Genomic DNA, 26,696 nt, shown 5'->3' with positions numbered 1-26,696 from the left:
ACCTCCCACGATGAGAAAGGTGGGGGGAACAGGTTACCATGGTAATGCCAACTGGGTGGCTAGTGGGAGGGGTTGGGAAAGAGGTGTTCTCTCAGCAATCAGTGTCCTTGGGGCTGGGGTCCTTTCTACCTGAGTGCTAGGTGAGGTTGCCATAGTAACCAAATGAAGGTAGGGGCAGAAGGACCACCAGGGACTTAGGTTACCTTAGCAACCTCCTCCTGGTGCAGGGACAGGTGAGGTTTGGGGCTCCATAACCACAAAGGGGGACGATTCCAGGCTGGGGAAGGGTTACCATGACTACCGACCTGGACCAGGAATCAGAGAGGATGGGGCCACTGCTGAAACCACCCCTGGTGGTCACCCTTTCTCTCAGAGGGACAGTATCAAAGAGAGTGACATTTGGGTCTGGAGGGGGTTAGAATTTTTCTTTGGGGCGAAGCAAGAGGAGAGGGGCAGAAAGCGGTTCCTCCCAAAGTCCAGCTCTTCCCAGGCGCGACCCTCGTGCTGGGCCTGGGTCTCAGCGCTCCTCGGGGCGCGCGCCTCCGCCCCGCCCCTTCCCTCCCAACCGCACGCGCGCGCGCGCTTTCGGGGTCGACCTGGGTGGGCGAGGCGCGCGCCCGTCCTCGTTCCCATCACCGCCCCCCCCCCCGGCCCCCGCCGAGCGCGCGCGCGGGCGGGGTGGGGGGTGGCGGTGGTACGGCCGCGCAGGCGCGCGAGGCACAGCGGGCGCGCGGGCCGGCCCCGGGGCCTCCATGATGGAGGAGCGAGCGGCCGCCGCGGTCGCCGCCGCCGCCTCCTCCTGCCGCCCGCTGGGCTCCGGTGCGGGCCCCGGCCCGACGGGGGCAGCCCCGCCCTCTGCCCCTGCCCCGGGGCCCGGCCCGGCTGGTAAGGGAGGCGGCGGCGGAGGCAGCCCCGGGCCTACGGCGGGGCCCGAGCCCCTGAGCCTGCCCGGGATCCTGCACTTTATCCAGCACGAGTGGGCGCGCTTCGAAGCGGAGAAGGCCCGCTGGGAGGCCGAGCGCGCCGAGCTGCAGGTGAGCACCGCCCCGGGACCCCCGACCCCCCGCCCGGCCCGGCCCGGCCTCACCCGCCGCCGCCGTCGCCGCCATCTTGGAGCAATGGCCGCCGGGACGGCCGGGGGGGGGGGGACGGGAGGGGACCGCGACCGGCCCGGAGACGGAGTGAGGGGCCGTCCGAGGGGGGTCCTGAGGGCACCCGGCGGCTCGAGGCGGGAGGGGGGCCCCGGGGCGGGAGGGTCCGACAGGGGCCGGCCGAGAGGAGGGGCGCAGGGGACCGGAACCGGCTGGAAGCTGGAGTGGGAGTGAGCGGACCGGCAGACGGGTTCCCTGGAGAGGGACCTCGGGCCCTGAGGGGAGCCCAGGAGAACTCAGCGGAGAGTGGTGGGAGGAGTTGGGGGGGTCTCGTTGGGAGTGAGCATAAGCCCGAAAGGTGCCGCTGGGCTCCCACCCCGTCCCCGACTAGGTGAGGGTTGGAGGTGGAACTTGATGGGCTTCGGGTGGGAGAGAGGGGGCGTCGGGGGAACTTGGGAGCCGCCGAGGGCGAGAGTGAGTCGAACGGGGATCTGGCCTGCGTGGGGAGAGGAAGTCAGGGAGCCTGGGACCGGGTGTGTTTTCAGAGCATTTGGACTGGGCGGGGGGGCGGGGGGAATGAAAGGTGCCTGTATGAGGACTCGGGAGGAGAAGAGGGCCTCGGGGGGTCCCAGGAGGAAAATGTGTGCCCTCCCCTCTAAGGACGAAACTTTGGGGAGCCCGGCATGTGTGGCTGCCGACTGTAGGGTGGGGTGCCGGGAGTGGAAGCATGGACAGGGCCGGGACTTGGTCTAGGAGCCTGTATGTAAGAGCTGCAGAGCGGAAACTCCAGTTTGGGGGATGTGGAGGAGTGCGGCGGGCAATGGCCTTGAGATGGGAGGTGTGTATAGGATGTCAGGTGGAGAACCCTGGACTGGAGTGCGCTGGCGTCCAGCGTGGAGATAAGGGGACCTGGGATGGAGACAGGAGGACTTTTGGGGGGGGGGTACCTGGAGGGTGGCAGGGGGAGGATTTGGCAGAGCAGGCAGACAGCGTTGAAGAAGCATCTCAGAAGGACTCTGGGAGGAGATGTGTTTGTGGAAGTTTCTGGGAAAGGACCCCATGGTTTGTGGAGTAGCTTGGGAGAGGAGTGTGCTTTGGGATGATGTTTGTTAGAGCCTGAGGAATTGGGCTGGGTTTCGTGACCTTGAGAAGTATAGTTCTGTTTGCGGAGTGTCTGGAGGATGGGGCATCAGAGTTGTGAGGATTTGAAGGGATCCAGGGATGGGCGACGAGGACTCTGAGGGTTCCTGGGCTGGGGTATAATTAGCAGAAGCCGGTATCTACTTCTAGCAGCCCAATTTTCCCCTTCTGGTTCCCGGTTTCCTGTCTAGTTGATATGGGGACCCCAAATAAATAACCGATTAGAATTTTGTCCAGAGGGTGAATGAAGAGAGCATTCTACAACCCCCACCCTCTGCCACTAGGGATCTTAGCTGGGTGGTAGCTGAGGCTTGGCATTGAGGTGGGAGAGGAATCCTTATATAAATAAGCACCCCTCACTTTTGTGTTCAACTCTGTTTCCGGAGCTCTTTCCCAGCATACATCTGGCTAGATCTCAATACCCCATTATGGAGACCCGGCAGGTGTACCCTGGCCCTCTCAGCAGCAAGGAGGCAGCTGCTGTTTATTGAGCACATATGAGGGGCTAAGCACTGTATGTAGCACTTTAGATACATGGTATCATTTATCCTTGCAACATTCTGGGAGGGCGAGTGATTCTATTCCCCCACCCTTGCTTTTTGAGAAAAGAATCCGAAGAGCAAAGGGAGGCCCTGAGGGAGAGTCAGTCCGTGATTGATCTAGGATCACAGCCTGTGGGTGGCAGGGCTGGTCTGTGGGCTTTTAAAAGCCCATGCTCTGTACCTCTCTGCTGCCCAGTACAGACGAGGAAAATGTTCCACCGAAGCCCAGTGGCCTCCTCAGGATCGGCCAAGCAGTTGTAAGCAGACCTGGGATTGAATCTTGGTCTCTGGGACTTCACACGCCAGTGCACCCTGCAGCACCCACCGTGCCACCTTCTCGTCCTTGAGACAGACGGGAGAAAAGTTGTGTGTTTATGCCCTCACCTAGTGGCCCTTGGAGTTGGAGAAGAACTCGTGGAGAGCCCCTGGGTAGGCTCTCCCGTGTCCAGGCTGCGGCATCACTTACTGTGAACTTTTGTTTTCTCTTGTTCTGGCACATTAGTAAAAACGCAGAGGTGTCAGAAGTGTGTGTGTGTATGTGTGTGTGTGAGTGAAAAGGGAACCCCCCCATCCCTTTCCTGCTCTTCTCTGCAACTGTTCCTGCAAGAAAAGTAGTTCAGCTCTGTGTGTGTAAAACGTGAGGTCACATACGAATCGTTTTGCGACTTTCACACCCGTGCCTTGGTGTTCTTTTCCTGTCCGGACAGAGAACTTTCGTATTATTTTTGATAACTACATTCCACTGGATGTTTATACTGTAGCTCCTTTAGTTGACCCTCGTTGACAGACTTTTAGCTTCTTTCCTAGAACCTCCCCCACCCCCGGTCAGGAATGGCTGCAGTGATTATTTCTACATTCCTTGTGAGTATAAAGCGGAATAGGTGGGGGCAATGGAAGAACAGCTATGTTTATGAAACGGCGATCGGTTCAGGTTGCCCCCACGGTTCCACACCCCCCCCTTCAGCGGCACCTCAGTTTACACACCTTTGCTCGAACACTTAACGCTTAACTTCTCTTAACTGTGTGACTTCTCTTGTGAGATCCGTGAAGGCCTGGCCCGTGTCTGACTTCTGTGAGGAACCCTGCGTACCTTTTCTCCAAATCGCAGAGTACAGCTGCTCTGGGCACAGGACCCGCTGTGATGTCGCTGTGCTCAGTGAGGGCGTGTGGGGGATGGTAGAACAGGCAGCCGCTCGTGAGGTCCTGCCGGTACCCAGAGATCGGGGCAGGGAGGTGGCGTAGATGCCATCTGACAATAAGCAGGACTTTGTCAGATGGGGGATTCCGAGAAGCAGGCGGTGTGGTTTCTGCCCTTCAGAAACTTCCAGGCTGCCAGAGGAGCCTAGTTTGCACAAGAGCCTGCAGAGTTCTGTGCACACTCACACACAAGTGGAGTGACTTGATTGTGTGGCTCTGCTCGAAGCACCGTGATCTTTTGAACGTAAGAAAGCATAAAATATTTAAGTGAAAACGGAAGTTACGGTCGTAAGTATTTGTGATTTTATAGATACGTATGTTGTGCATTTAAGGTAAATCAATACAGGATAAACACAAAAGGTCACGTACAAACCCTGTATAGTTTATAGAACTCTGGCACTTCTGGGGAGGGGAGCTCGCCGAGGACAGGAGGAACCTCTTGGGGGAGTCTCAGATGGATGTTCACGGAGGAGCAGCGATAGGGAGATGTGGGGAGCATGGTGGCAGCAGAGAAGGTATGGAACTGGCCCCTCCCCACTGCCAGCCTCACTAGGGGCTTGGAAGCATCCAGTGGGGAGGCATCCCTGCCAGGAGCCCCTGGTGCTGGGCAAGGAGGAGTGCAGGAGATACAGGGCTAGGTGGGGCCAGAAGGGAAACAGACAGGACTGGTGGCTGGGACAGAAAGGTCAGCACAGGATACGGAGAAGCATCCATCAGCCCCGGGGAGGACCGAGGTTGCTCAGGCTCCTCGGGAAGCCCTTCCAGTGCCGCCTGGCTGGAGAGAGGGAGCAGCCGAGGGAGAGGCGGCAGCGGCGTCTGGGCACAGTTCTTGGCGGGGGGGGGTGTTCTAACAGTCTGGCCAGGGGGAGTGGCGGTGGGTGAATATGGTGGGTAGAGAACTTCCAGATCCTAGGCTTACCTGCCAGCCCATCAGGGCACTCACAGATCAGGCGGCGCTGGCTGCTGGCATTTTCGGCGGTCGGAGGGACCGGCTGCCAACACTTCCCCTTTCAGTGGGATTCCACTGAGTTGGTTCACTTCAACCACATGTTTCTGGTTCTTTCTTCTCCCTTCTTTGCCAGGGGAGCTGGGAAGGGGACAACAGAGCAGAGTGGGCTGAGTCAGGTTCTCGCACCATAATGAGGAGAAGAGAGATCGGGGCTTGCTGTGGTGAAAGCGAGGAGATAAAGGGGCGCAGCCCAGCAAGCATGAGGGCCTTGTCTGCTCTTGACTTCCCTTTCTCCCCACAGACTGAGTCACCTGTGTTATCAGTCCCGCCTCCTTATTACCACAAATCCACTAACCCAGCCCCCCTTCCTCGTCTGGGCCACTGTCATTTCTCCCTGGGATTTCTGGGACTGCCTCCTGTGACTGGCCTTTAGCTTCGTGGGCATCCCACCCCCCCCACCCCCCAGCCATCAGTTCTCTGCAATATAGCTGGAATTGTCTTTGTAACATGCACTGATTACATCTCTCCTTTGCTTAAAACCCTTCCGTGGCTTCCCCTGTGCTCTTAGGACAACATTCAAACTCCAGCTTGGTGTGCGGTTCTTTTTCGGGCCTACAAGCCTCTCTGCCTTTCCTCACTAACCCTGTTACACGTTCTCATGCGGCCGTACTGGCATTTTTAGCGTTCCATAAGCCTGCCATGCAGCTCTTGTCTCTGTCCTCTGCCAGCAGCACCTGCCACTCCCCTGGCCACCTTCTAACAGCCTTCAGGTCTTGACTGAACTGTGCTGCTTAACCTCCAGGAGCGGGTTGGGTGTCCCTCCTCCCATAACACCCTTTGCTTCCTCACCGTGCCTAGTCACGCCATATGTTGGTTGTCCATGCTCCTGCTTGTCTCCTGCACCATACTGAGAGCTCTGTGGGGCCAGGAACCACTCATCTTCTCCATTACTGGCCAGTGCCTCACGTAGGACCTGGTTGTCCAGGCAGTCACCAGTGCTGGATGTCGAATGGATGTAGGTGTTCAGCAGGCTGTCCCGGCGCTGGGAAGTAGAAGGCTCACTACGGAAGCCCCAGAGGGTAGGGAGGACAGTGAGGAGGTAGTAACTGGGGGCTTATGTTTGGTGATTGAGCTTTTCTTCTCCACCTTCTAAGTGACTGGACAGGGTGGATTTGGGGGAAAAAGGACAGAAATTCAGACTGCTAAGATGCTGACCACATGTGAGTCTGCCTGTCTGGCCTTAGGTATTTATGCGCGTATGTGTTGATTTAAAGTGTAGAGAGAGGGCGCCTGGGTGGCTCAGTTGGTTAAGCGACTGCCTTCGGCTCAGGTCATGATCCTGGAGTCCCGGGATCGAGTCCCGCATCGGGCTCCCTGCTCGGCGGGGAGTCTGCTTCTCCCTCTCCCCGTTTGTGTTCCCTCTCTCGCTGTGTCTTTCTCTGTCAAATAAATAAATAAAATCTTAAAAAAAAAAAAAAATAAAGTGTAGAGAGAGAAAAGTGTTCAGAAGGGGGAAAAGTCCATTCCCTCAATGGATAGATGGTTTTTTTTCCCCCCCACAGCATACCTGGTGACATATAGCGATCTGTTCATTATTTTTCCCACACCCCCTTCTAGAATGTGCACTCCATCTTGTTCAGTGCTGTGTCCTCTATCTGCTCCTGTACCTGATACACAGTTGGGGCTCAGTAAATATTGGTGTCGTAAATGAACGAATGCATGATACTTTCGTCTTATATCAATGCACGTATATTCCTTCTTATTTTCTCGAAGGAAGCCTACATTGCAGTTATGCCTGTAGGCTGTGTCCCCAGAAGTGGACCTGTTAGGACAAAGGGAGTGTGCATTTAACATTTTTATAGATATGGCCGAATTGCCCTCCAGGAAGTGTGCATCGATGTATGACCCCACCAGAGGTATATGAGTGCCCGTTTCCCAGCCAGAGCCAGGCATTAATTAGCACATGCTCAGTTCTCAGCTAACCTGAGGGAGAGACCTGGTCCCTGGAGCAGGACCAAGGCCATAGTAGGCTTGCGGGCACAGAGCTGTGCCACACTCCGAAGTGCCCAGGCAGGTAGGTCCTCTGGGCCCTTCGAGCCTTAAGGAGAGGGAGAGAGTGTGGGTGGGCATCTGAGAGGCTGCCAAGAACCTAGAGTCCTAGAGCCGGGCTTTGAGAATGGGCACGGCCTGGAAAAGGTGTCTGTGGCCAGACCCTGGGGCTTCTTAGAGTCATTGAAGTTCTCCAACAAGCACATGATGTTTGGGGATTGGCTCCAGGAAGATGCAGCTGCCTGTGGGGGCAGGAGGCCTGTAAGCCATGGACATCTCTTGCTTGATGGGGCTTGGGTCTTAAAGAACTGGGCCCATTTCAGCGTTGCGGAAGAACGGACAGGGAGAATAAAAATAATAAGAGGTAGGAGCCGGCATTTATTAGCCCTTCTTCTGTGCTAGGCCTCGGACTGAGAAGAACTTAACACATGAGGGGCAGGCACTCTCGTGAGCCCCATTTTCTAGAAGGGGAAATGGAGGCTCAGAGAAGGCCGATGACCTGCCTAAGATCATGCAGCAAGTAAGTGGCCGAGCCCGGCCTGGAGCTCAGGCTGTCCCAGCCTGTAACAGTGGAGCACTTGGGGAGAAGCCAGGGTTGAGCCCTGCTCTCAGGGCTTTGGCACAGGACTTCTGGAACATGGTCAGGGGCCAGGATCCTGCCTCGAAGGCCGTTGGCCCAGTGTCTCCAAAAGACCTGTTGACAGACCAGAGCAGACTGGGGTAGCCATGCCAGCAGACGGTGTGAAGTGGTTGGCAGGGGCCCTGGGTAATGTCTGTGGCATGTCTCGCTCACCCTGGGCAGACTCCAGTGGGACGCTTGGTCCCCGCGGTGGGGGTTGGGTGGTAAAGCTTTTGCATTGGAGCGGGAGCTGAGCTGAGCCACCCACTCTTGTCCCTAAGCTCCCGAAGTAGCTTCCTACGCCTCCCAGAGACAGATGCTCTGGTAGAAATAGTGAGACACCACCTCCACCAGCAACCTAGGGGACAGCACCTGCCTTAGGGTGGGGGAGAAGGAGCCCGGGGCTCTTCGTGCCTACCTCCCCCACCTTCATCCCCGATCTGACTTCTCCCCAAAAGGCAGGGGCCAAGTTACCCATTTTAATTTTAAGGGTTAAGGACTCCTCCTCAGCTCTTTCATGGTGGGTCACATGGCAGGGACTCTGGAAACAGATCCAGCATGCCCTGTCACTGCTCCATTGAACCCTGGCTCAGGGTCTTCACGCCTGAAGACGTGGCTGCTGCATGTCGTTGTGGGGGTGGGGGTGGGGGCTGGAGCTGATTGTCCTTGCGTGAGTGAGGGACACACATCAGTGAGCCTGAGCCCTGCTGTCTTCCTGTTCCCTTCTATCCCCCCAGGCTCAGGTGGCTTTCCTCCAGGGAGAAAGGAAAGGGCAAGAGAATCTCAAGACAGACCTGGTGCGGCGGATCAAGATGTTGGAATATGCGCTGAAGCAGGAAAGGTGAGCCCTGCTGTCTGGGTGCCCAAGGAGGTTTGGAATCCGGCGTTTTCTTCCCCATCACCCAATACTGTGTGATTCTAGTGCAGGGAGACAGAACAAAATATGGTAGGTGGAGTTCAGGATCAGCGCTAGTAACAATATTCGTAATGATGGTGGCCCCCGCTGTATGCTCATTGCCTCATTGACCCCTTCCAGTCACCTCATGGGTACAGGTGAGGCTTCCAGAGGGGAAGGACTTCTTCAGGGACTCCTGGAACTGGGTAGCACCACAGTCTGCCTGACTCCAAAGAGTGGGTTCTTCATAATGCCGTGTGTGGCCTCTTCCACCAGGGCAGCTTCCTAAAGGTGGAGTGAGGTGGGAGTGGGGATGGGGCTCAGCTTCAGTGGTCAGGGAGTGGACTGTGGGAGGCCCTGGGATCTGGGATCCCTGAGGTGAGTGCTGGCCCTGTCTACTCCTCTGCATCTGTCATCCGTTGATCATTTGCTCTTCTAGGGCCAAATACCATAAATTGAAGTTTGGGACGGACCTGAACCCAGGGGAGAAGAAATCAGAACCAGCAGAACAAGGTACCCACCTGCAGATCCGCCTGACTTGCCCACCCCGCGAAACGGAGCTCAGTGTGGTGGAGTTGTGCCGAGTTGGGCCACCTCTTTCTTTCTTCGCTCCACAGAAAGCAGACTTGCCCGGGGGGCTGGGGAGGGCTTGAACTTCACTCACGCCCTTCGCGGGCTGCTCTGCAGGGCCCCCAAGTGGGGAGGGGGCTGGATTGCCGTGAAGAAGGGCAGTCCTGCCTTCTGTCCCTCTGTGACACAGACGGACACTGTCCCTAATATTCTAAGCTCCTTGTTCACCAACAAGTAGGTAGGGCAGGTGTTCCAGGTAGAGGGACACGTGTATGGAAGTTTGGCGATGTGAGAGAGGGGACGAGGAGTTACTGGGTGTGACTGGAACAGGTGGTGTGGGACAGTGGAGGTGAGGGGCCGGGCGACCCATCAAGGCCTTCAGGGCTGGGTTAACAGTAATGTTGTTGTTTACATCAGACCCCTCCCACCAGGACTGGAGTCCTAGAGGTCAGGGGTCTTTGTAGTCTGGGCACCTAGCCAGGTGCCTGGTAGATGCCCAGTAAGTAGTTGATGAGTAAAAAAGACGATCTCATTTAATCCTTTCAAGAATCCCGAGAGCTAGGTGCTACTATTATTAACTGATTTTCTCGGAAGAGGAAGCTGAGGCTCAGAGAGGTAAACCAACCTGCTCGAGGTCACACAGCTGGTGAGCGGCAGAGCCGGACTTGAAGTATAGAGTCTGGTTCTGCCTGCTGTCTCACAGCGGGGCCAGCTTCCTGTGTGGCAAAGTAACATAAGTGGATGGGAGTCTGCAGGTCGTCTGGGGGGTGGTTTGGGGAATGACCCCAGGAGAGTAGAGGGCATGGAGGGGTGAGGGTAGGTTTCAGATGCCCTCAGGCAGGGACTCGGCAGGACATGTGACAGTGACCAGTAGTGACTGAGGAGGGTTTGAGGGTGAGGAAGGTGGAGGAGGTGATGGGTACGTGGCACTGCCCTAAGACAGTCTGCCTCCTTTGTCTCCACTCTCCAGTCTCCAATGGCCCTGTGGAGTCGGTCACCCTGGAGAACAGCCCGCTGGTGTGGAAGGAGGGGCGGCAGCTTCTCCGGCAGTGAGTGTGCAGGACAGGGGTGCCGGGCTGGGGTGGGGAGAGGGACACGTTTGGCTCGGGAGATAAGCCCGAAGACTCCACAGTCCTTCCTGTCCCCCCTGGGGGCGGGACACTGGACTGTCAGGATCCCTGCTGGTCACGCTGTGGGTGGAGCCAAGCCTGGGAGGGAGGGAAGACTTGCTGCAGGAGGCAGACGGGGGGGGGGGGGGGGGGCCCCCTTTGGGGAGGGGCCCCCAGATATCGCCCACTTAAAAAAAAAAAAAAGGGTAATGTTATGTTTTACTATTAAAGAGATTAGTGTGTTATTAGAAAACTCACGAAATGTAGGGAAACACATACACACACACAAATAAAATCACTTAGAATTCCACCACCCAAGGAATCTCATGCTCCTGTAAACATTTTGGCGACTCTGGTGGGGCTCTGTGTGTGTGTTTTATAAAAGCAGGCGCTCCCCTTCCCCCGTGTTGTCTTTTTTTTAAAGATTTTATTTATTTATTTATTTGAGAGAGAGAGAGAGAAACAGCACGAGAGAGGATAGGGTCAGAGGGAGAAGCAGGCTCCCCGCCGGGCCGGGAGCCCGATGTGGGACTCGATCCCAGGACTCCGGGATCATGACCTGAGCCGAAGGCAGTTGCTTAACCAACTGAGCCACCCAGGCGCCCTTCCCCCGTGTTTTCTACTGCATTGTTTTTGTGTTGTGGACATCCTTCCATATAAATTAGTTAGGTTGCATCATCTTAAGAGCCGTATGCTCGTCTGTCACACAGATAACCATCACTTTCCATAGCCAGGCACTTCTTGCACATTTCGTTGAAGATGGGTCTGTAGTGTGACAAGCATCAGGAAGATATTTGTCCCTGTCCCCGATTTCCTTAAGCCGGACGTCCAGAAGCTTACTTGCTTACGGGCTTTGCCAGCAGTAATGACAAAACGGTTCTCGTAGGCAGCACTTTGCAGGTGCCTGTTACGTGCCCCTGTACCCACATTGATGCCGGCTGTAAATTCTATGCGGTAAATAAACTACCAATACGGGGCGCCTGGGTGGCTCAGTTGGTTGAGCGACTGCCTTCGGCTCAGGTCATGATCCTGGAGTCCCGGGATCGAGTCCCGCATCGGGCTCCCTGCTCGGCAGGGGGTCTGCTTCTCCCTCTGCCCTCTGCCCTCTTCCCTCTCGTGCTCTCTGTCTCTCATTCTCTCTCTCTCAAATAAATAAATAAATAATCTTTAAAAAAAAAAAAAAAAAAAACTACCAATACTCCCCTAACACAGAAAGGCAGGGAGGGCGTGTATTGGCAGAAGATGACATAGCTGGTAAGTAAGTGGGGGGTCTGAGATGTGACCCCAGAGCCCAACCTCTTCATCACCGTGCTCCCCTGCCTCCCCTCGGGTGGGCGTGCGGGATGAGACAGCAGGTGAAGGCAGGTGTGCTTCGCTTCGGCGTGCGAGGGGCGGGCTCAGGGGTCCCGAAGGCCCCAGGTCGTGGTAAACATAAAAGGCTTCTGAAGGAGCCTCCGGAGGACCAGATATCCACAGATAGCCGCAATGGATTTTTTTCCTCTGTCTGTAACTTTTAGACCAGTCCCAGCTAGCTTCCATTTTTTTAATTGCGGAAGTAAACACTCATTTGTGGAAGCGAGTAGAGCGAGTTGTAAAGGTTGCTCTTACGTCCCTAACCCCTTATTCCGAAGGTCCGAGGTCGCTGCTAGTGCACTGAGTATGTGTCTTTCCGGGCCTCATGGGGGCACGTTTCAGACATGTTTGTGTGTGGCCTGTATTTGTACACATGTTAATGCTTGCTTTTTTTTTTAAACAAACTCATGAATTGTGTGGCTCACGTAACTTGTGATTTTCGTTAAGCTGCTTACTGTGGCTGTCTTGGCCCTCTGCCTCTTCTATTTTCTGCCTTGTGTCCCCATCAGTCATTTGCGGCTATAGTCGTCCGCAGTAGGCATGTAGCGTGGCCCCTGCATTTTGGCTCTTCGTTCGGCATCCCCGCGAACATCTCAGTGACCGCACTGTGCCTGTATGTAAAGGCTTCCCCTGGAAATAGACTCGAAAGTGACGCAGCGGGGCCCGGGGTGTGCTTATTTAAAATACAGGCGTGTAGTCTTAAGCTGCTTCTCGAAAAAGCCTGTCCCCGTTTGCATCAGCCTCATCAGATCTAAAGAAGCCAGGAGATGCCTGAGCCGCACTGGTTCTGTCTCCCTGCAGGTACCTGGAAGAGGTGGGCTACACGGACACCATCCTGGACATGCGGTCCAAACGCGTGCGCTCCCTCCTGGGCCGCTCGCTGGAGCTCAACGGGGCCGTGGAGCCCAGCGAAGGGGGCCCCAGGGCCACGCCAGGCCCTGGGGGGCTCAGCGGTGGTGAGTCGCTGCTGGTGAAACAGATCGAAGAGCAGATCAAGAGGTGAGCCCTCACAGGTCTGGTCCTCTGTGGCCCCTCCTCCCGGTGAAGGCCAGTGTCACAAAAGTCAGCAGTGCTCCTGGGTGCTCTGGTGGCCACTTCCTTCCTGGAGCATGTTGTGGGCTGGTTTGTTCCAGAGCCCTTGGTCCCTTCACTGTTCTGGGTCCCCCTGTGCGTCCTCTCCCATGGCATCGTGTTTGTGCTGATTCGTGCCACAGCTCACGCCCAGCCCGGCCCCCCTCCTGAGGCTCAGGCCTTACGCTGCTCAGCACACAGAGCACCTGCTGGAGGCCGACCCTGGGTGGCGTGCTGGGGCCCAGCGGGGAGCGAAACACACGGCCGCCGCCTGGGGACTTCCTCCTGGTTCCTTCTCTTCTCTGTAGTCATCACTCATCAACATAAGTAATTTAACGTTCGCTGATGTTTGGTGTTGCAGAGAAGGGTCGGAAGAAAGAAAGATGGGGAAGTGGGCGATGGGGGTGGTTATTCACGGAGGTGACATCTGAGCAGAGAACCACAGGAAGTGGGAAAGTAAGCCACACAAGTACTAGAAGGAGAATGTTCTAGGCAGAGGGAATGGTGATTGTCAGGTCAGAGTTCCACTTGGTGCGTTCAGGAACCCACAGCAAGGCCAGCGTGGCTGCAGCGAGTGAGCACATGGGCTTGTGGTCTGTGGTGAGGTTGAAATCTCGGGAGTCAGATCAAATGGGGCCAGAGCAGCCACGATAGGGAGTTTGGAGTCTCCGAGTTGTGGGAAGCCTGTGGTTTTGAGCAGGGCGTGACACAATCCCATGTGCTGGCCTCCTTCGCGAAGGAGGGGCCATAGGGCGGGAGCGGAGCCTCCTGGGCCATCCAGGCGAGAGGTGGTGGATGCGGGTGGTGGAGGGGGTGAGCTGGCCAGCCTCTCTGCAGGTTTGCTTTTTAAAGAAATGGATGTGGGGGAGAGGAAGGAAACTAGGGGGTGGCTCTGGGGTTTGGTCCAGCAACGGGAGCAGCGTTGACTAGTTGACTAGTGGGGAGGACGAGCAGTGGAAGGGATGGCAAGGGGGCCGTCGAGGGCGGGTGGAGTTCACGGGGCTGGGTCGCCCCCCCAGGACCAGTGATGAGTAGCCAGCCTGGGGCTCGGCTGGGGGGCGCTGCATTCCAGACTGCCCTCTGGCTCACCAGCGCGCAGGGGGGGATTTGCAACCTGGAGGCGGCGGCACAGGAGGCCAAGCGGGTGCGGCCAGGGTTGCGGGGGGAGACCCGAGTGGTGGCCGGCAGCCGAGCGCAGACCTGCTCCGCTGGGAGGCTGTGCACCCGGTGGCTGGGGAGGGAGCGCTGGACTTGGCAACCCGGAGGAGAGATCTGTCCTTGGAGCGCTAACCACATACCTGGGGGTTGGCAAGGACCCTCTAGAGCATCGGCCTAGTGGCAAGAAAGGAGAATGCTTGCGTTTATCCGAACTTTGAATTCCACCTGCTTTTCTATTCTGGACTCAGGTTTGGCAGATACGTCCTTTGTTAAAGCTTGTCATCCAGTCGGAGGCATTAGACAGTCGGGCCGGAGTGGAAACAGGAGGGAACAGGCTCACTGCTGGCGAGGCTGGCAGCAGGGACACCAGCATTGGCAGAGGGACCGCTTCCTCCTTCCCGCCGGCCGTGTTTGCCACTTGCCTGACCTGCGCCCGGGGTTCTCCCGGCCCGTGGGCAAGGGGGCTGCTTTCTCGGCCAGCTCTCCTGGCTCCGCATGTGCGGGCAGATGTGTGGTTGGGGCCGGGGGTGGGGGCTCGTGCTCGGGGGCTCAGAGCTCAGGGAGGAGGGGCCCAGGGTGCGGTCTGAGGGAGGGTGGTCGGGTCGTGGAGAGTGTGTGTCAGGCGGAGGCTGGGACTGGAGCCCCCTGTGTGATTGGGGTCCAGGCTCCTGTGGGGTCACAGTGGGCTCAGCCCTCTTGAGAGCGGGGTCCAGGCTCTGGCCACGGCGCCTCAGCGCCCTCCCATCAGCTTCATCACCTGGCGGGACTAATGCTCCCTCTGCCCCCCTCTCGTGGGCAGGAACGCAGCAGGCAAAGACAGCAAAGAGCGCCTGAGCGGCTCGGTGCTGGAGCAGATCCCCTTCCTGCAGAACTGTGAGGACGAGGACAGCGACGAGGATGATGAGCTGGACAGCGTGCAGCACAAGAAGCAGCGCGTGAAGGTGCGCTCCCCTCGCCTCCCCCACCCCCTGGGGGGCCCGCCCACTTTGCAGACTGGCAGCAGAGTGCCCCTGTGGGTGCTCTCGGGGCTCCCTTCCCGGCCCAGTGTGTGTGCGGCCTGACCCTGTCCCTTCCCAGGGTCCGCGTCCCCTCTCCAGCCAAGCCCCTGCCTCGGTGCTGTGTCAGGGCCCGCTTCTTCAGCCCCACCCCTATCTTCTCCCATCCTCCCTTCAGTTCCTGAGAGGCCTGAGCTCTCCAGACTGGGCCAGCCATGCGCTGCCCTCTCGCAGCGCACTCTCCCTCGGGCTAGCCTCGTCACCGTCGCGCTGAGCTATTTTTGGTGTGGCTGTGCCTCTCTGTCTTCTCCCTTCACAGGCTGTGAGCTCTGCCAGGCAGGGACTGTGGGGGTTTCCTTGCTCTTCTCTCCCCAGCACCCAGAATGGATGTGGCAGGGCCCTGGGCAGTGCCGGGGCCAGGTTGGGGGTCCCACGGGGGACTTTGTAGGCGCAAGTGTCCAGTCTGCTCTTGTGTCAGGACCTAAGCCCAGGGGCACCGCCTGCAGGGTAGAGTCCAGATCTCAGCTTGGCTTCACGGTAATGGCTCCCACCCCACTTCACCCCTGCTCCTCAACTTCCCGAGCCACCGTGCTCCTACTGTTTCAGCGGTACTAACCTCAGGCACGGCTGGGCTCCCTTGGCTGGTAAATGTCAGTTTGGGCCTCCATGAGCCTAGCCCTGCGCCAGCAGTAACAACGTGGAGACAGAAGTCCAGTCCCTGGCTTGGGGGAGCTTGGGCTGGCGGCATGCCCATGCAGGGGTGCCTGTGTGTGGCCTTCCCATCAGAACCCCTCCCTGCCGCCTTCAGCCTCACCTTAGCACCCCTCCTCCAGGCAGCCCTCTCTGACCTCTCACCTGCCCTTCCTCCCCTTCCCTCGGCAGGGTTGGAGCCATCTGGACCCGAACTGGTCCTCCCTGCCTGGTGTACCCATGGCTGTGCGAGACCAGCTCTGTCTCCAGAGTCCCCAGTGTAGCTCAGTACAGGGTCCCACCTGGCGTGGGTGCTCAAGGAACGGACAGAGCCAGCACACTGGAGCTGGTTTACGGGAAAGTCAGGATGGCGCTGGGTCTGGGGCCTCTACCCCTGTTCCTGCTCCCTCCCGCCCCTGTTGGGATTTTCACTCCTTTCTCAGCTCTTACCTCATTCTCCTCTGGGAAGCCTGCCCGCTCCGCTCTGCTCCTCCCTGCTCCTCCCAGCGGAGATCATTGCTGACTTTCCATACTTCCTTAGGCCTTTGTGTGTCTGTCACTGCGCTTGTCCTGTGGGCCCTGTGGGGTGGCTCATTGTGCAGGGGTCTTGAGCCCCCAGGGCCACTCTCTCACCTTGCAGACCTGCAGTGACCAGGCTGATTCCAAAGACCTCCGAGACTCCCGGAGTGGCTGCTGGCCTGGCTGTGTGCCTTTGGGCACGTGATTCTGTCTGAGCTGCAGTTTCAGAATCCCTGCCTCTGGGTTGTTGAGGATTTAATTAACATGAGCTCATGCACAGAAAGCCCTTGGGTACACTGGGGCTGGCCGCACCGAGTGCTCGGGCTCGGCGGACAGAACAGAATTACTCGGGAACCCTCTCTTGCGGACCCTGGAGGATGCCTGTTAGGCTGCCACGCTCCTCTAGAGCTCTGGCGCCCCCATTGCCTCTCTGGGCATGCTGGCTAAACCTGGACCCCGGGGCTTCCACAGGGAAGGAAGGGGACGTTACCATGTCCTGTCCCTCATGGTCCTCCCACACAGGCCAGAGGCTGGCCCCTCCCGGATGCCTGAGCGGTTTTGACTCCAGCCCCCGCTTGGAGTGCTGAGCCTGTGGGAGGGTCAGCCGCACCCTCGAGGAGCTTGTGGTCTGACTGAGGCTGGCCCCGGGGGTGCCCAGGACTTGGTCTAGTCGGGGAACACTTAGGAGGCAGAAGCGTCCTCGGAAGAGGTAGTGTTCGAGGCGGTGGTGGTCAGAGCGCCCGTGCTGGGATGGGGTATGTTCTTAAGCCAGCATTTAAAGCAGAAGTGTTCAAAACTGTTAGTGAGAATTCTGGGGCTCCCTTAAGCCATTTTCTGCGGTCTTTGAGGTTCCAAGCACACATCCCCTAGATGGCACTTGGGGTACAATGTAGTGACGTCATGTGTAAGATGTCATTGTAGAAGGCTGTGTGTGAAAGGCATCCACGTGGGGAAATGCAGGTGCCGTGCTGCCCTGAAACCCCAAGTCTGGGAAGTCTGGGCTGGGGTCCAGGTGCACACGTCGAGGAGCACGAGAGGATTGGTTCCTAGCGCTGCTTTAAGACTGACGGTGAGGACCGCCAGCGCTCACCTGCCCCAGCGTCCTGCTTCTCAGGATGGGGGACCCGTGCTGTTTTCTCTTGTTCCAAAAGTAGCACGCGCTGGTCATGTAAGAAAACAAAGCTTGAGCCAGCCAAGAAAGTTCTAAGGAAGACTCGGAGAACCCTTGGTGGGCTCGCGGTCCAGAGCTGTCTTAGTGTTTCCGGGACGGCTCGGACTGGGGACCTGAGGGAAGGGGCTTCACTGCTCAGCCTGTTTGCTCGTGATAAATGCTGTAATGATTAGTGTTCGCGAGGTGGTCAGGTCACGTGGGACGCTTGCCTGGCGCGCTGAATGACACACAGCGGCTAGCGCCACCGGTCTCCCCGGGCACCTAGACGTTCCCACTTGAATTGTGCGCCTCCGTACACACACTCGCACACCTGTGTTTCTCCTCTGCCCCAAAACAGGCTGTATTGCCTTTTTGTCCCTGAGAAGTACCGGTGCTGAAGGGGTGGGGGTGGCGGCAGAGGAGGGAGCAGGAAGAGCCGGGCAAAAGCTGGGAGGAGGGTCCTGGGAGGGGATCACGCGTGCAGGTGGAGGTGGCAGTGAGGGGAAGAGGTGTGCAAAGCCCCGCTGGGGGGTTGGGGGGGCTGGCAGCGCCCTGGGCCTAGTAAGGAGCGACCTCTGAAAGCTCCCAGCAGGGGGAGCACAGCCTCCGAAGTGTGTTAAGGGGAGCCTGCAGGGGAAGGCACTGGGGGAAGGGAAGCGGAGCCTTCGGGGCGGGGGTGTGGGGTGTGGGGGGGGGTTGTTGTCAGGCGGAGGCTCAGAGCCTCCTGACCTGTCTGGCTTTCTCCACGCCCAGCTGCCCCCCAAGGCCCTGGTGCCCGAGATGGAGGATGAGGACGAGGAGGATGACTCTGAGGATGCCATCAATGAGTTTGATTTCTTGGGCTCAGGAGAGGAGGGGGAGGGCTCCCCGGACCCTCGACGATGCACTGGAGAGGGGACCCACCACGAGCTGGGTAAGCGGAGGGTTTCCTGGCCAGCCTTCCTCCCGGGTGAGCTAGGGGCACACACAGCCGCCAGCAGCTGCTTCCTGCCCCTAAGGCTCCGCCGGACGGATACACTTCCTGAGGGGGGGGTGGCCCAGGAGAGCACGAGGCCCGCACCCTGGTGGCCAGGCCCTCACCCCTCCCTTGGGAAATCCCTGCGGCCACGCAGCAGGCCCAGCTCTTCCTGGAGCAGGGCCTCCAGCCCTCCATGAGAGCAGCTGATTCTCGGCGGCCGCCAGGGAGGAACAGGATGAGGAGCTGGTGGGGAGAGGCAGACAGGGCAGTGCTGCGTCTTCGTCTTGTTCCGGGACTCCGAGCCGAGAGGCCCTCAGCCGTCACGTAGGACGGCTAGGAACTGAGGCCCCTGCCAGGCTGGGACCGCAGAGGGTCCCAGCTCGGTCTGTCTCCTCCGCCCCGTCCCCGACTCCCACCTTGAGCCCTGCGCTCTGGGGCCAGCACTTCCTGGCTGCCCCACGTTTGCAGGAGGGGCTGCTAGTGACTGGAACTGGTGGGCAACTCCAGCCCTGTGCTTTTGTCCCCCCCAGAAAGCCGGCGGGTCAAACTCCAGGGCATTTTGGCCGACCTCCGGGATGTGGACGGGCTGCCCCCTAAAGTGACTGGTCCCCCTCCTGGCACACCCCAGCCCCGGCCACACGAAGGTAAGAGGCCCCTCCACCCTGGCCTAGTCCCCTGGGGCCCATGGCAGGTTTGGGGGGGGTCTGCAGAGCTAAGCCCAGGGCTTCTGTGTCCTCAGGGTCAGAGCCTGGCCTCTAGTCTGCAGCCTCCCTGTCGCAAAAGTTTGTCTGTCTGTCTGTCTCCCTCTCTTCTTGTCTGTCCTGCCTTGTCTGTCTGTCTCTCCCTGTCTCTTTCTTTCCAGCTGTGATTCTTGATCTTGTTCTCTCCCTGTCTCTCTCTCTGACTCCTTGCTTATCTCCCTCTCTGCCTCTCTCTGTCTTTCTCTCTCTCTCTCCCTGCCCCTCTCTGCCCCCTCCCTCCCCTACCCCTACCAGGTTCCTTTGGCTTCTCCTCAGACGTTTTCATCATGGACACTATCGGGGGCGGGGAGGTGAGCCTGGGGGACTTGGCAGATCTCACCGTCACCAACGACAACGACCTCAGCTGTGATGTAAGTTCTTGGGGTGCCCCACCCCCTGCGGGCCCTCACTGGGCATCCCACACCGAGCCTGCTCTTGCTGAGCTCTGCCTGCGCTTGGCCCCCTAGCAGGAGGATGCTGTGAGGTCATTCAGCAGCTCACTCTGGTTTACAGAGGGGTGTGGACATGGTCGGGGCTGGGGCTTGAGGGGGTTACTGGGAGAGGTGCAGGGCCTGGAAGACACTGCAGTGTAGCCAGTGCCCAGCTCCTGCAGGTGACGCTCCCTTGTACCCCAGCTTACGTTCATCTTGAGTCCAGGCCCCCCACGGTCTGGGGGCAGGGCAAGGGGGCACAGCATCTGAGGAAGGGGGCTCTGGGTCGGCACAGTGCAGGGAAGATAGGCTATGCGGGAGATAGGCATTGAGCTGATCTTTGCAGACAGAAACTGAAAAAGCAGGCATGAGTGGGGCCGGTGGGCCGATGGGCCAGGATGGAAGGAGAGGTCAGGGCCAAGTGTTTGGGACCCAGTACCCCCAGAGTGGCGTCTGGCCATCTGGTAGTTTCTGAATCAGGTGCATGTGTGCATTTCCCTGTGGCAGAACAGCCACCACAGCTTTTAGCCGGATCTCACGTGGTTGGTGACGCCAGCGAGGTTGGGGGCACTGCTGTGGGATGCTGGGAAGGGGGGCCAGGGTGGAGGCTTTGAGCAGGGGTGCGTGCCCGTGAGGGTGCCACCACATAGTGGCGGAGTCTCTGGCCCTAAAGAGCTAGGGCAGTGGTGATGGCAGATGTGGGGACTGTGGGGGATGCAGCCCACATGAAGGGGCTGGTCAGGTGTGAACCCCATGTTGAGGCAGGACACTGAGTTTTGCCTGATGGCCTGCTCATCTTTGCCAGCTGGCTGCCTCTGGGTCCCCCACAGAGAGCACCACCACCGTCTACCAAGGCATGGGCAGTGTCTCTGGGAACCCCCCCCCGCAGCGACCTGCTGATTCTGCTCCCCAGTCTCTCCCTACTGTGTGTACCTGTCCCCATTTTCGCTCCCCAGCATGTGCTCTCTGTGCCCTCCTCTTTCCCTGAGAGGCTTCTCTCCTGACCCCTTAGCCTCTCTGCAGCCACGCCCATCTTCCCCGGTCCATGTCAGTTCCCTGCTCTAAACCCTTCCAGGGCTCCCTGTTTCACTCAGGGTGAGATGCAGGTTCTCGAATGTGGCTCCACCCTCGGCTCCTGCCACTCTGTCCCTTGCTTTCTGTAACCTGGGCCTCCTCTCAGGCTCCGGATCTGCTCCGGCAGCTGCAGGGACTTCGCACATGCAGTGTCCTTCTTCAGTCCCCTCCCCTGACCTGGTTAAGTCCTGCTCCTCTGGCGGCTCCTCAGGAAAGCCTAACTGACCGCCACAGAGGTGGCCAGGCTGCTTGGGTACCTCTCCCCGGTCCATTTTTAATTCCTAGCGCTGCTCGGAGTTCACAGGCCTGTGCACTGTGGGGTGATCTGACGGTCTCCCCCAGGCCCCCTCTGACCTGACTATGTGCCCAAATTGCAGCTAGTCCCCGCACACTGTAGGACTCACTGAGTGAGCGAGGCGTGCTGTGGGTAGGGTGCCTGGGGCTGGAGGCCAGTGGCGGGTGGGGGGTGCTCCACGTGGGTCTGGGTGACTTGACATCCTGGATGCCGGTCAGCGTCCATGGGACTGCGGGGACACTGAGGCAGCTCCCCCCACCCCAGCTCTCTGACAGCAAAGATGCCTTTAAGAAGACGTGGAACCCCAAATTCACTCTCCGCTCACACTACGACGGCGTGCGCTCCCTGGCTTTCCACCACAGCCAGTCTGCCTTGCTCACCGCCTCTGAGGACGGCACGCTCAAGCTCTGGAACCTGCAGAAGGCCGTCACAGCCAAGAAGTGAGGGCGGACACCCCAGGGGGGAGGGGAGGAGGAGGGGGCATGTGGGTTCAGGGTGATGAGGGGCTCCCGGTGACATGCGGCTCCTTTGCCTCCCCCCAGGAATGCTGCGCTAGATGTGGAACCTATCCACGCCTTCCGGGCTCACAGGTAAGGAAGTGCTCCCGAGGGGAGTGTGGTCACTGGCCTGCCCTCTGCTGCACCAGGGGGCCGACGGCCCTCTGCACACGCACACCCTTGCTGCCGGCGCTCCCCAGGCCAAGTGCCCCCGTAGCTGGTTCTCAGCCCAGCCTTTGGAGGAGGAAACGGGTGTGGGGAGTTGGGGGAAGGCAGGTCTGGGTGGCCCAACCAGAGCCCCAGATGCTGAATTCCTTTTGGCCATCCTTGAAAAATCTAGCAGGGACTTCAGGGGGGGCCTGGGGAGGGGTGAGACTGAGGTTTTCATCTCCCCCTCACCACCTGTGTGCCCTGCAGGGGCCCCGTGTTGGCAGTCGCCGTGGGCAGCAACAGCGAATGCTGTTACAGCGGCGGGGCTGACGCCCGCATCCACAGCTGGAAGATTCCAGACCTCAACATGGACCCCTACGACGGTTATGGTGAGGACAGCTCACCCCCCCCTCGTGGGGGGGAGCATGGAGCAGCGTGTTCAGCATGTGACAGGGGTCAGACAGGCTGAGGCAGGAAAGAGGTGGTGTGGGGGGACTGCCCCCCAGAGGAGCTGGTGGGTGAGCTGACTCAAAATCACCACTGGGGCCAGGGATCAGCCCATGCAGAGGCGTGGCGGGCCCTGGCAGTGCCTTCCAGTGCTGAGCGCAGGGAGGCGGTGAGCAGAAGTCAAGCAGGGAAGAGGGGAGAAGTTCGTTGGGCCAGGTTGTAGGGAGTCTGCGCTTGGTCTTTGGCGCACCTTTAATAGTTAAGTGGAGAAGTGATCACACTGTGATTTCTGTCCAGTGTCTGTCTCCTGCCTCGTGACGCCTCTTTCAGTAACTCTCTTGATGACCTGCACGGTCCTGTGCAGCATTTTTTCATGGCGGAGTTTAGAGGTCTGTCTTCCCTCGAACACACGCTGTTTCCCCAAGAACAGTCCGACCCTGTGAAAGGTCAAGGGTCAGTCCCAGGTAGTATGTGCTCTGGGCCATGTAGGCTGCCCCACACTGGGGTCAGCAGGGCCTAACCGAGCGGCCTCTGTGGACTTGAGTGACCAGGGAAGCAGGGCTTGTGCCCCGGGGCGGAAAGGGCTGCAAGGAGCACGGGCCAGGCCGACCCACAGGGCCCAGGCTGCAAAGGGTCTTGGGGCCACAGGGCCACCACTGTTCCTTCTCCCCCTAACTAAGTCCTAAAAATCGTGTACCAACTGCTTGCTTTGTGCCAGGTACTATTGTGGGTGCTGTGGGGTTGGCAGCGAACCGGGTGGACTCCCTGCCCTCTGAGCTTCCATTCTGGGTTGCCTTCGGAGTCCTAAAATCTTCCCAGAAGCGCCAGTGGTCAGAGTGTGAGCAGCTAGCTGGGGCACGTTCCAGTGGTGACAGCTCTGAGGCCCTGAGGAAGCTGGGTGAATGGGTGGCCCCAGCCCGGCCGCCTGGCTCCCAGCAGAGTTGGTGCTCTCGAGCTGGCCAGGTTGGGGCTGGTGGCCCTGACGTAGCCCGTTTCCTCCCGTTGGTGTGTCCAGACCCGAGCGTGCTGAGCCATGTCCTGGAGGGCCATGGGGACGCCGTATGGGGCCTGGCCTTCAGTCCCGCCTCCCAGCGCCTGGCCTCCTGCTCTGCCGACGGCACCATCCGTATCTGGGATCCTAGCAGCAGCCCAGCCTGCCTCTGTACCTTCCTCACAGCCAGCGGTGAGTGGAGGGATCAGGCCTGGGAGGGACGCCGACACCTCACAGAGGACTTGGGTAGAGCTGGAGGCCCCAACAGGAGCATGACTCCTGATGAGGACCCAGGCTTCCCAAGTCCCCTCCCGCAGCCCCCAGGCAGGACCAGGCCTGTTAAGCAGCCTTCCCTCCCCTCTGCCGTCAGATCATGGGATCCCCACCTCAGTGGCCTTCACCAGCACCGAGCCTGCCCACATTGTGGCCTCCTTCTGCTCCGGCGACACTGTCTTGTATGACCTGGAGGCTGGCAGCGCTCTCCTCTCGCTGGAATCCCGGGGGAGCAGCGGTAAGAGGGGGCCCCGGGGCCCCGGGCCGGGATCTGAGTGCCTCCAAGGCCCCAATCCCTCCTGTGGCTTTGGTGACCCAACATCCAGTGAGCAGAAGACAGTTTCCCTACCCTCCCCCACCAGGGGCTCTGGGTGGGAAGGAGATAAGAGTCCCAGCTGCCACCCTTGTGGCTAGCACGGGGCTCCTGGGAAGGCTGAGGGAAGAGAGATCATAGGGACTCGCCCGTCAGGCCTCTTGGCAGAGTGGACGGCCCCTGTGGGTGGCTGTACCCCATCTTGGGCCACCCCCAGCAGGGCACGGTGCCTGTCTTACAGATGAACAGTGGACCCAAGCAGGAGAGAGCCAGGCAGGGGGCAGGGCTGTGGGACCGTGGTTCTCCTCTTGTCTTTGTCCTGGTCTCCCTGATTTCCCCCATGTCCTTCTCTCCTCCTTGCCTTCCAGGCCCAACCCAGATCAACCAGGTGGTGAGTCACCCGAACCAGCCCCTCACCATCACCGCCCACGACGACAGAGGCATCCGCTTCCTGGACAGCCGGACAGGTGAGGCCCCACCTTCCCGGCGCCCGCTCACTTGTGCTCGTGGGGGGCTGCCCAGATGACAGAGCTCCTGGTGCCCACGTTGCGGGCTCTCAGCGTCCCGTCTGGGCCTTCGCCTCCCCAGGCAAGGCAGCGAGGGAAAGTAACTGCCACTCACCCTCTTTTCCCTCAGGGAAATCTGTGCACTCCATGGTAGCCCACCTGGACGCGGTCACCTGCCTCGCCGTGGACCCCAACGGCGTGTTCCTGATGTCGGGAAGTAAGTCAGGACCCTCCCAGGCTTCTAAGGAGCAAGGGTGTGTGGGAGCGGAAGAGGAGGAGACGTGGGCACTGGTCACGAGAGAGTCCTCCTGGGCTCCCTGAGGTGGGGGAGCAGAGCCCCCTGGGGACAGTTGCCTACATCTCAGTTCATCCAGATAACCCTCTCGGGTGGGCGTGTTGCACTCACGGTGCACATGTGGAAACAGGCTCAGAGAAGCGACGTACTTTGTCTCAGCGAAGTGGGCTGGTTGCAGGAATGAAGTTGGGGTCCGTCTTGAGTCTCCGTCCCCACGGGCTCTTAGCATTCGGGAGCATGTGCTCTCTGTGGATGAGGGCACCGAAGCCCAGCTCCTGCGCAGCTATGCCTCCAAAGGATGGGGTGGGGTGTGGGCCGATGGAGAAGGGCGGTAGCTGCCCAGGGAGGTGAGGGCGGTGCACGGCTCCTCAGGGAGGCCACGGGCAAGGGGCCTCCTTCCACTCCCCTCTGCTCGCCGTCAGAGCTTGTGGGAGGTGACGAGCGAGCGAGCACACGGGATGGGGACCCATCGTGGTCTGTTCTCCATCTGCCCTGTGACAGTAGCAGCTGTCTCCAGGGATGGTGGTAGAGGGGGCGGTCAGTGAGATCGAGTCTGGGGCAGAGAGGCTTTGGGACAGGGCCCAGGTCCCCCCTGTGGGGGACCTACAGAGCCGGCCTCCACCACAGCCAGCCTGATCCTTCTAACGCTTAAGTCAGGCCGTCTCCATGGGTGGCTCGTGCCTCAAGCTCCCGCCCTGTCTGCTCCCCTCTCTCTGACCTCCCCCCGCCCCCATGTCCCTGCTCAGGCTGCTCAGCCACACCCACCTCCTGCCAGTCCTCAGAACCTTCCCTTGGCCCACCCTGCTGCCTGCCGGACTCTTCCTCCTGATACCCCCTTGGCCGTTCTGTCCTCACGCTGACCAGTGCCCACAGTGCTGCTGACCCCCCTGGCATGATTCATTCTGCTTTCTTGTTTGCTCTCTACCACACTGAAACGTCAATGGCCCCGGGGCGGGGGGGTTGGCCTAGCGTGTTCACTGTGCCCCCAGGGCCCGGTACACACTCGGCAGCTCGGTGGACGGATGGCAGGCTGGGCCGAGGTGGGTGAACAGGCCGGAGCCCTCACCCAGTGCCGAGTCCAGCTCCTCCAGAGGCTGAGGTTCAGAGGGGCCGGGGTGCGTGCTGGGGGACAGCCCTTTCTGCTCCCACACTTGCGCAGGCCACGACTGTTCCCTGCGTCTGTGGAGCCTGGACAACAAAACGTGCGTGCAGGAGATCACAGCCCACCGCAAGAAGCACGAGGAGGCTATCCACGCTGTCGCGTGCCACCCCAGCAAGGCCCTCATTGCCAGCGCTGGCGCCGACGCCCTGGCCAAGGTCTTCGTATGATGCCCACCTGGCCCCGCCCTGGCTGCCGTGCCGGCTGGGGAGCGGGGCCGGGCAGGTGGCACTGAGGTGAGAGGCTGGACAGGAGGGAGGCTTGGTCTGGGAGGGCAGAAACCCCCTGCCTCCTCACCCCGAACGGGACTTCAAACGCGTCCCTTTGCTCGGCCCTTCTAGAGGGTGCCATGTCCCAAGGTGGTAGTCGAGGCACCTCGTGAGAATCATCGAGGTAGCAGCCCCTGGGCATTGAGAGAGGGGGCTGAGGCGGCCTGAGCTCTTGGACCTGGGGTATCATGCTCCGGTCTCCCTTCCCTTCTGTCTACCTCAGGTGACTCCCAGCCTCAGTCTGGAGGCCTGGAGGCCTGGCCTCTTCCTGCCTGCCTGGGAGCCTGGTGGTGCTAACGGCCCTTTCCCCAGGAGGCCGACCCCACGGCCTGTCCTTCCCCAAGCATCCAGCCTGGGGAGCAGCCTCCTTCAGGAATCACCCCCTGGGATGGCCTCGGGAGTTTCCTCTCTGTGCCCTGCCACCCAGTTCTGGTGTCGGAGCCACCTTCTCGGGTGCAGCACAGCCGGGGCTGGGTGTCCTTGGGGATCAGCTTTTCCAAGACGCCAGAAGGTGCCAGGTTCTCTCTTTGAACCCCTGACCCCCCCTTCTCCATCTTCCCAGACCTGAGTGGGAGCTGTGCTGGGAGGAGCCCCAGGCGCCCCTGCTCTGGGTCCCCTGGGAAACCATGGAGCCAGCTGGACCCTGGGCTGCCCTCAGGGGGAGTGCCCGGCCTGGCCCACCCCACAAGCACGCCCAGTCCCCCACCCTCCCCTCCAGTTCCCTCAACACAGCTTTCCAGACACTACCCAGCGTCTCCAGGGCCAGTAACTGCCTGGGGAGCAGGTGATGCCCTCGGGGGAGGCGCCCACCCCTACCTCCCCCACTGTTCCCAGCCCTCCTCCAGGGGCAGCCCCCCAGCCCCCATGGGGTCACCCATGGGGAGAGATGGCCTTCTCTTGCCCCTCCCTAGGGCATGGAGGCTGAGGGGGTCCCCCGGGTCCCCCACAACTCTCTGTATATCTGTATAAATAAATGGGATGTTAATGGAGCCCCGCCCCCCACCCCCCATGTTGTTATCACTGTGTGATAGTCTGTGTCTCCTCTCCTGGTCCTCCACTCTCTCCCTCTATTTATTTCACTCTCTTTTTTGGGTTCCACCCTGAGCCCTCGGGCCCCCTTCCAGGTTCCTGTTTATAAGCCCCCGTCCCCTCTGCCCTGGACTTGGATGTGAAACTTGTCTCAATAAACCCTTTGGAGTAA

The 26,696-nt window shown here is 59.6% G+C and overlaps 3 protein-coding genes across 6 annotated transcripts in view; 2 read left to right on the top strand and 1 right to left on the bottom strand.

Moving 5' to 3' along the window:
- FKRP (fukutin related protein) overlaps positions 1-1,118 on the bottom strand; it is a 9,788-nt gene extending 8,670 nt beyond the window's left edge. Inside the window, exon 1 of one of the 3 annotated variants that reach the window (XM_034986835.1) lies at positions 1,088-1,118. The gene's annotated coding sequence lies outside the window, so the exon portion shown is untranslated. Of the gene's footprint in view, positions 1-203; positions 635-1,087 lie in introns of those variants that run through there. The other 2 variants (XM_034986833.1, XM_034986834.1) reach the window with 2 other exon arrangements.
- On the top strand, positions 736-26,696 carry STRN4 (striatin 4). Of its 2 annotated transcripts, none has more exons than XM_034986832.1 (18): positions 736-1,034; positions 8,325-8,428; positions 8,922-8,995; positions 10,023-10,101; positions 12,316-12,513; positions 14,543-14,684; positions 17,851-18,010; positions 18,586-18,699; positions 19,072-19,166; positions 20,860-21,035; positions 21,138-21,185; positions 21,510-21,631; positions 22,705-22,872; positions 23,051-23,191; positions 23,635-23,733; positions 23,903-23,989; positions 25,227-25,462; positions 25,719-26,696. In XM_034986832.1, exons 1-17 carry the CDS (start codon positions 753-755, stop codon positions 25,394-25,396), a joined length of 2,259 nt encoding a protein of 752 aa, XP_034842723.1. In that variant the 5' UTR covers positions 736-752; the 3' UTR covers positions 25,397-25,462; positions 25,719-26,696. The 2 variants fall into 2 exon arrangements, with proteins under 2 accessions (XP_034842723.1, XP_034842722.1); XM_034986831.1 differs by having other exon boundaries at positions 19,051-19,166.
- PRKD2 (protein kinase D2) overlaps positions 25,403-26,696 on the top strand; it is a 38,141-nt gene continuing 36,847 nt past the window's right edge. The window contains exon 1 of the mRNA XM_034986830.1: positions 25,403-25,462. The gene's annotated coding sequence lies outside the window, so the exon portion shown is untranslated. The remainder of the gene's footprint in view (positions 25,463-26,696) is intronic.

Source organism: Mirounga leonina, unplaced genomic scaffold (assembly GCF_011800145.1).
Source record: "Mirounga leonina isolate KUSES-001 unplaced genomic scaffold, KU_Mleo_1.0 Mir_376, whole genome shotgun sequence".
NCBI classification, from domain to species: domain Eukaryota; kingdom Metazoa; phylum Chordata; class Mammalia; order Carnivora; family Phocidae; genus Mirounga; species Mirounga leonina.
Note: the sequence above shows the minus strand (reverse complement) of the source record. Positions and strands in the feature narration are given on the sequence as shown.

What these genes read in the sequence shown, in the direction of transcription:
- STRN4 (XM_034986831.1), top strand. Translation starts at nt 753, where the DNA reads ATGATGGAGGAGCGAGCGGCCGCCGCGGTCGCCGCCGCCGCCTCCTCC. An exon ending in ACAAGAAGCAGCGCGTGAAG is followed by an intron (nt 14,685 to 17,850) that starts GTGCGCTCCCCT and finishes CTCCACGCCCAG; the next exon opens with CTGCCCCCCAAGGCCCTGGT. An exon ending in CACGCCTTCCGGGCTCACAG is followed by an intron (nt 21,186 to 21,509) that starts GTAAGGAAGTGC and finishes TGTGCCCTGCAG; the next exon opens with GGGCCCCGTGTTGGCAGTCG.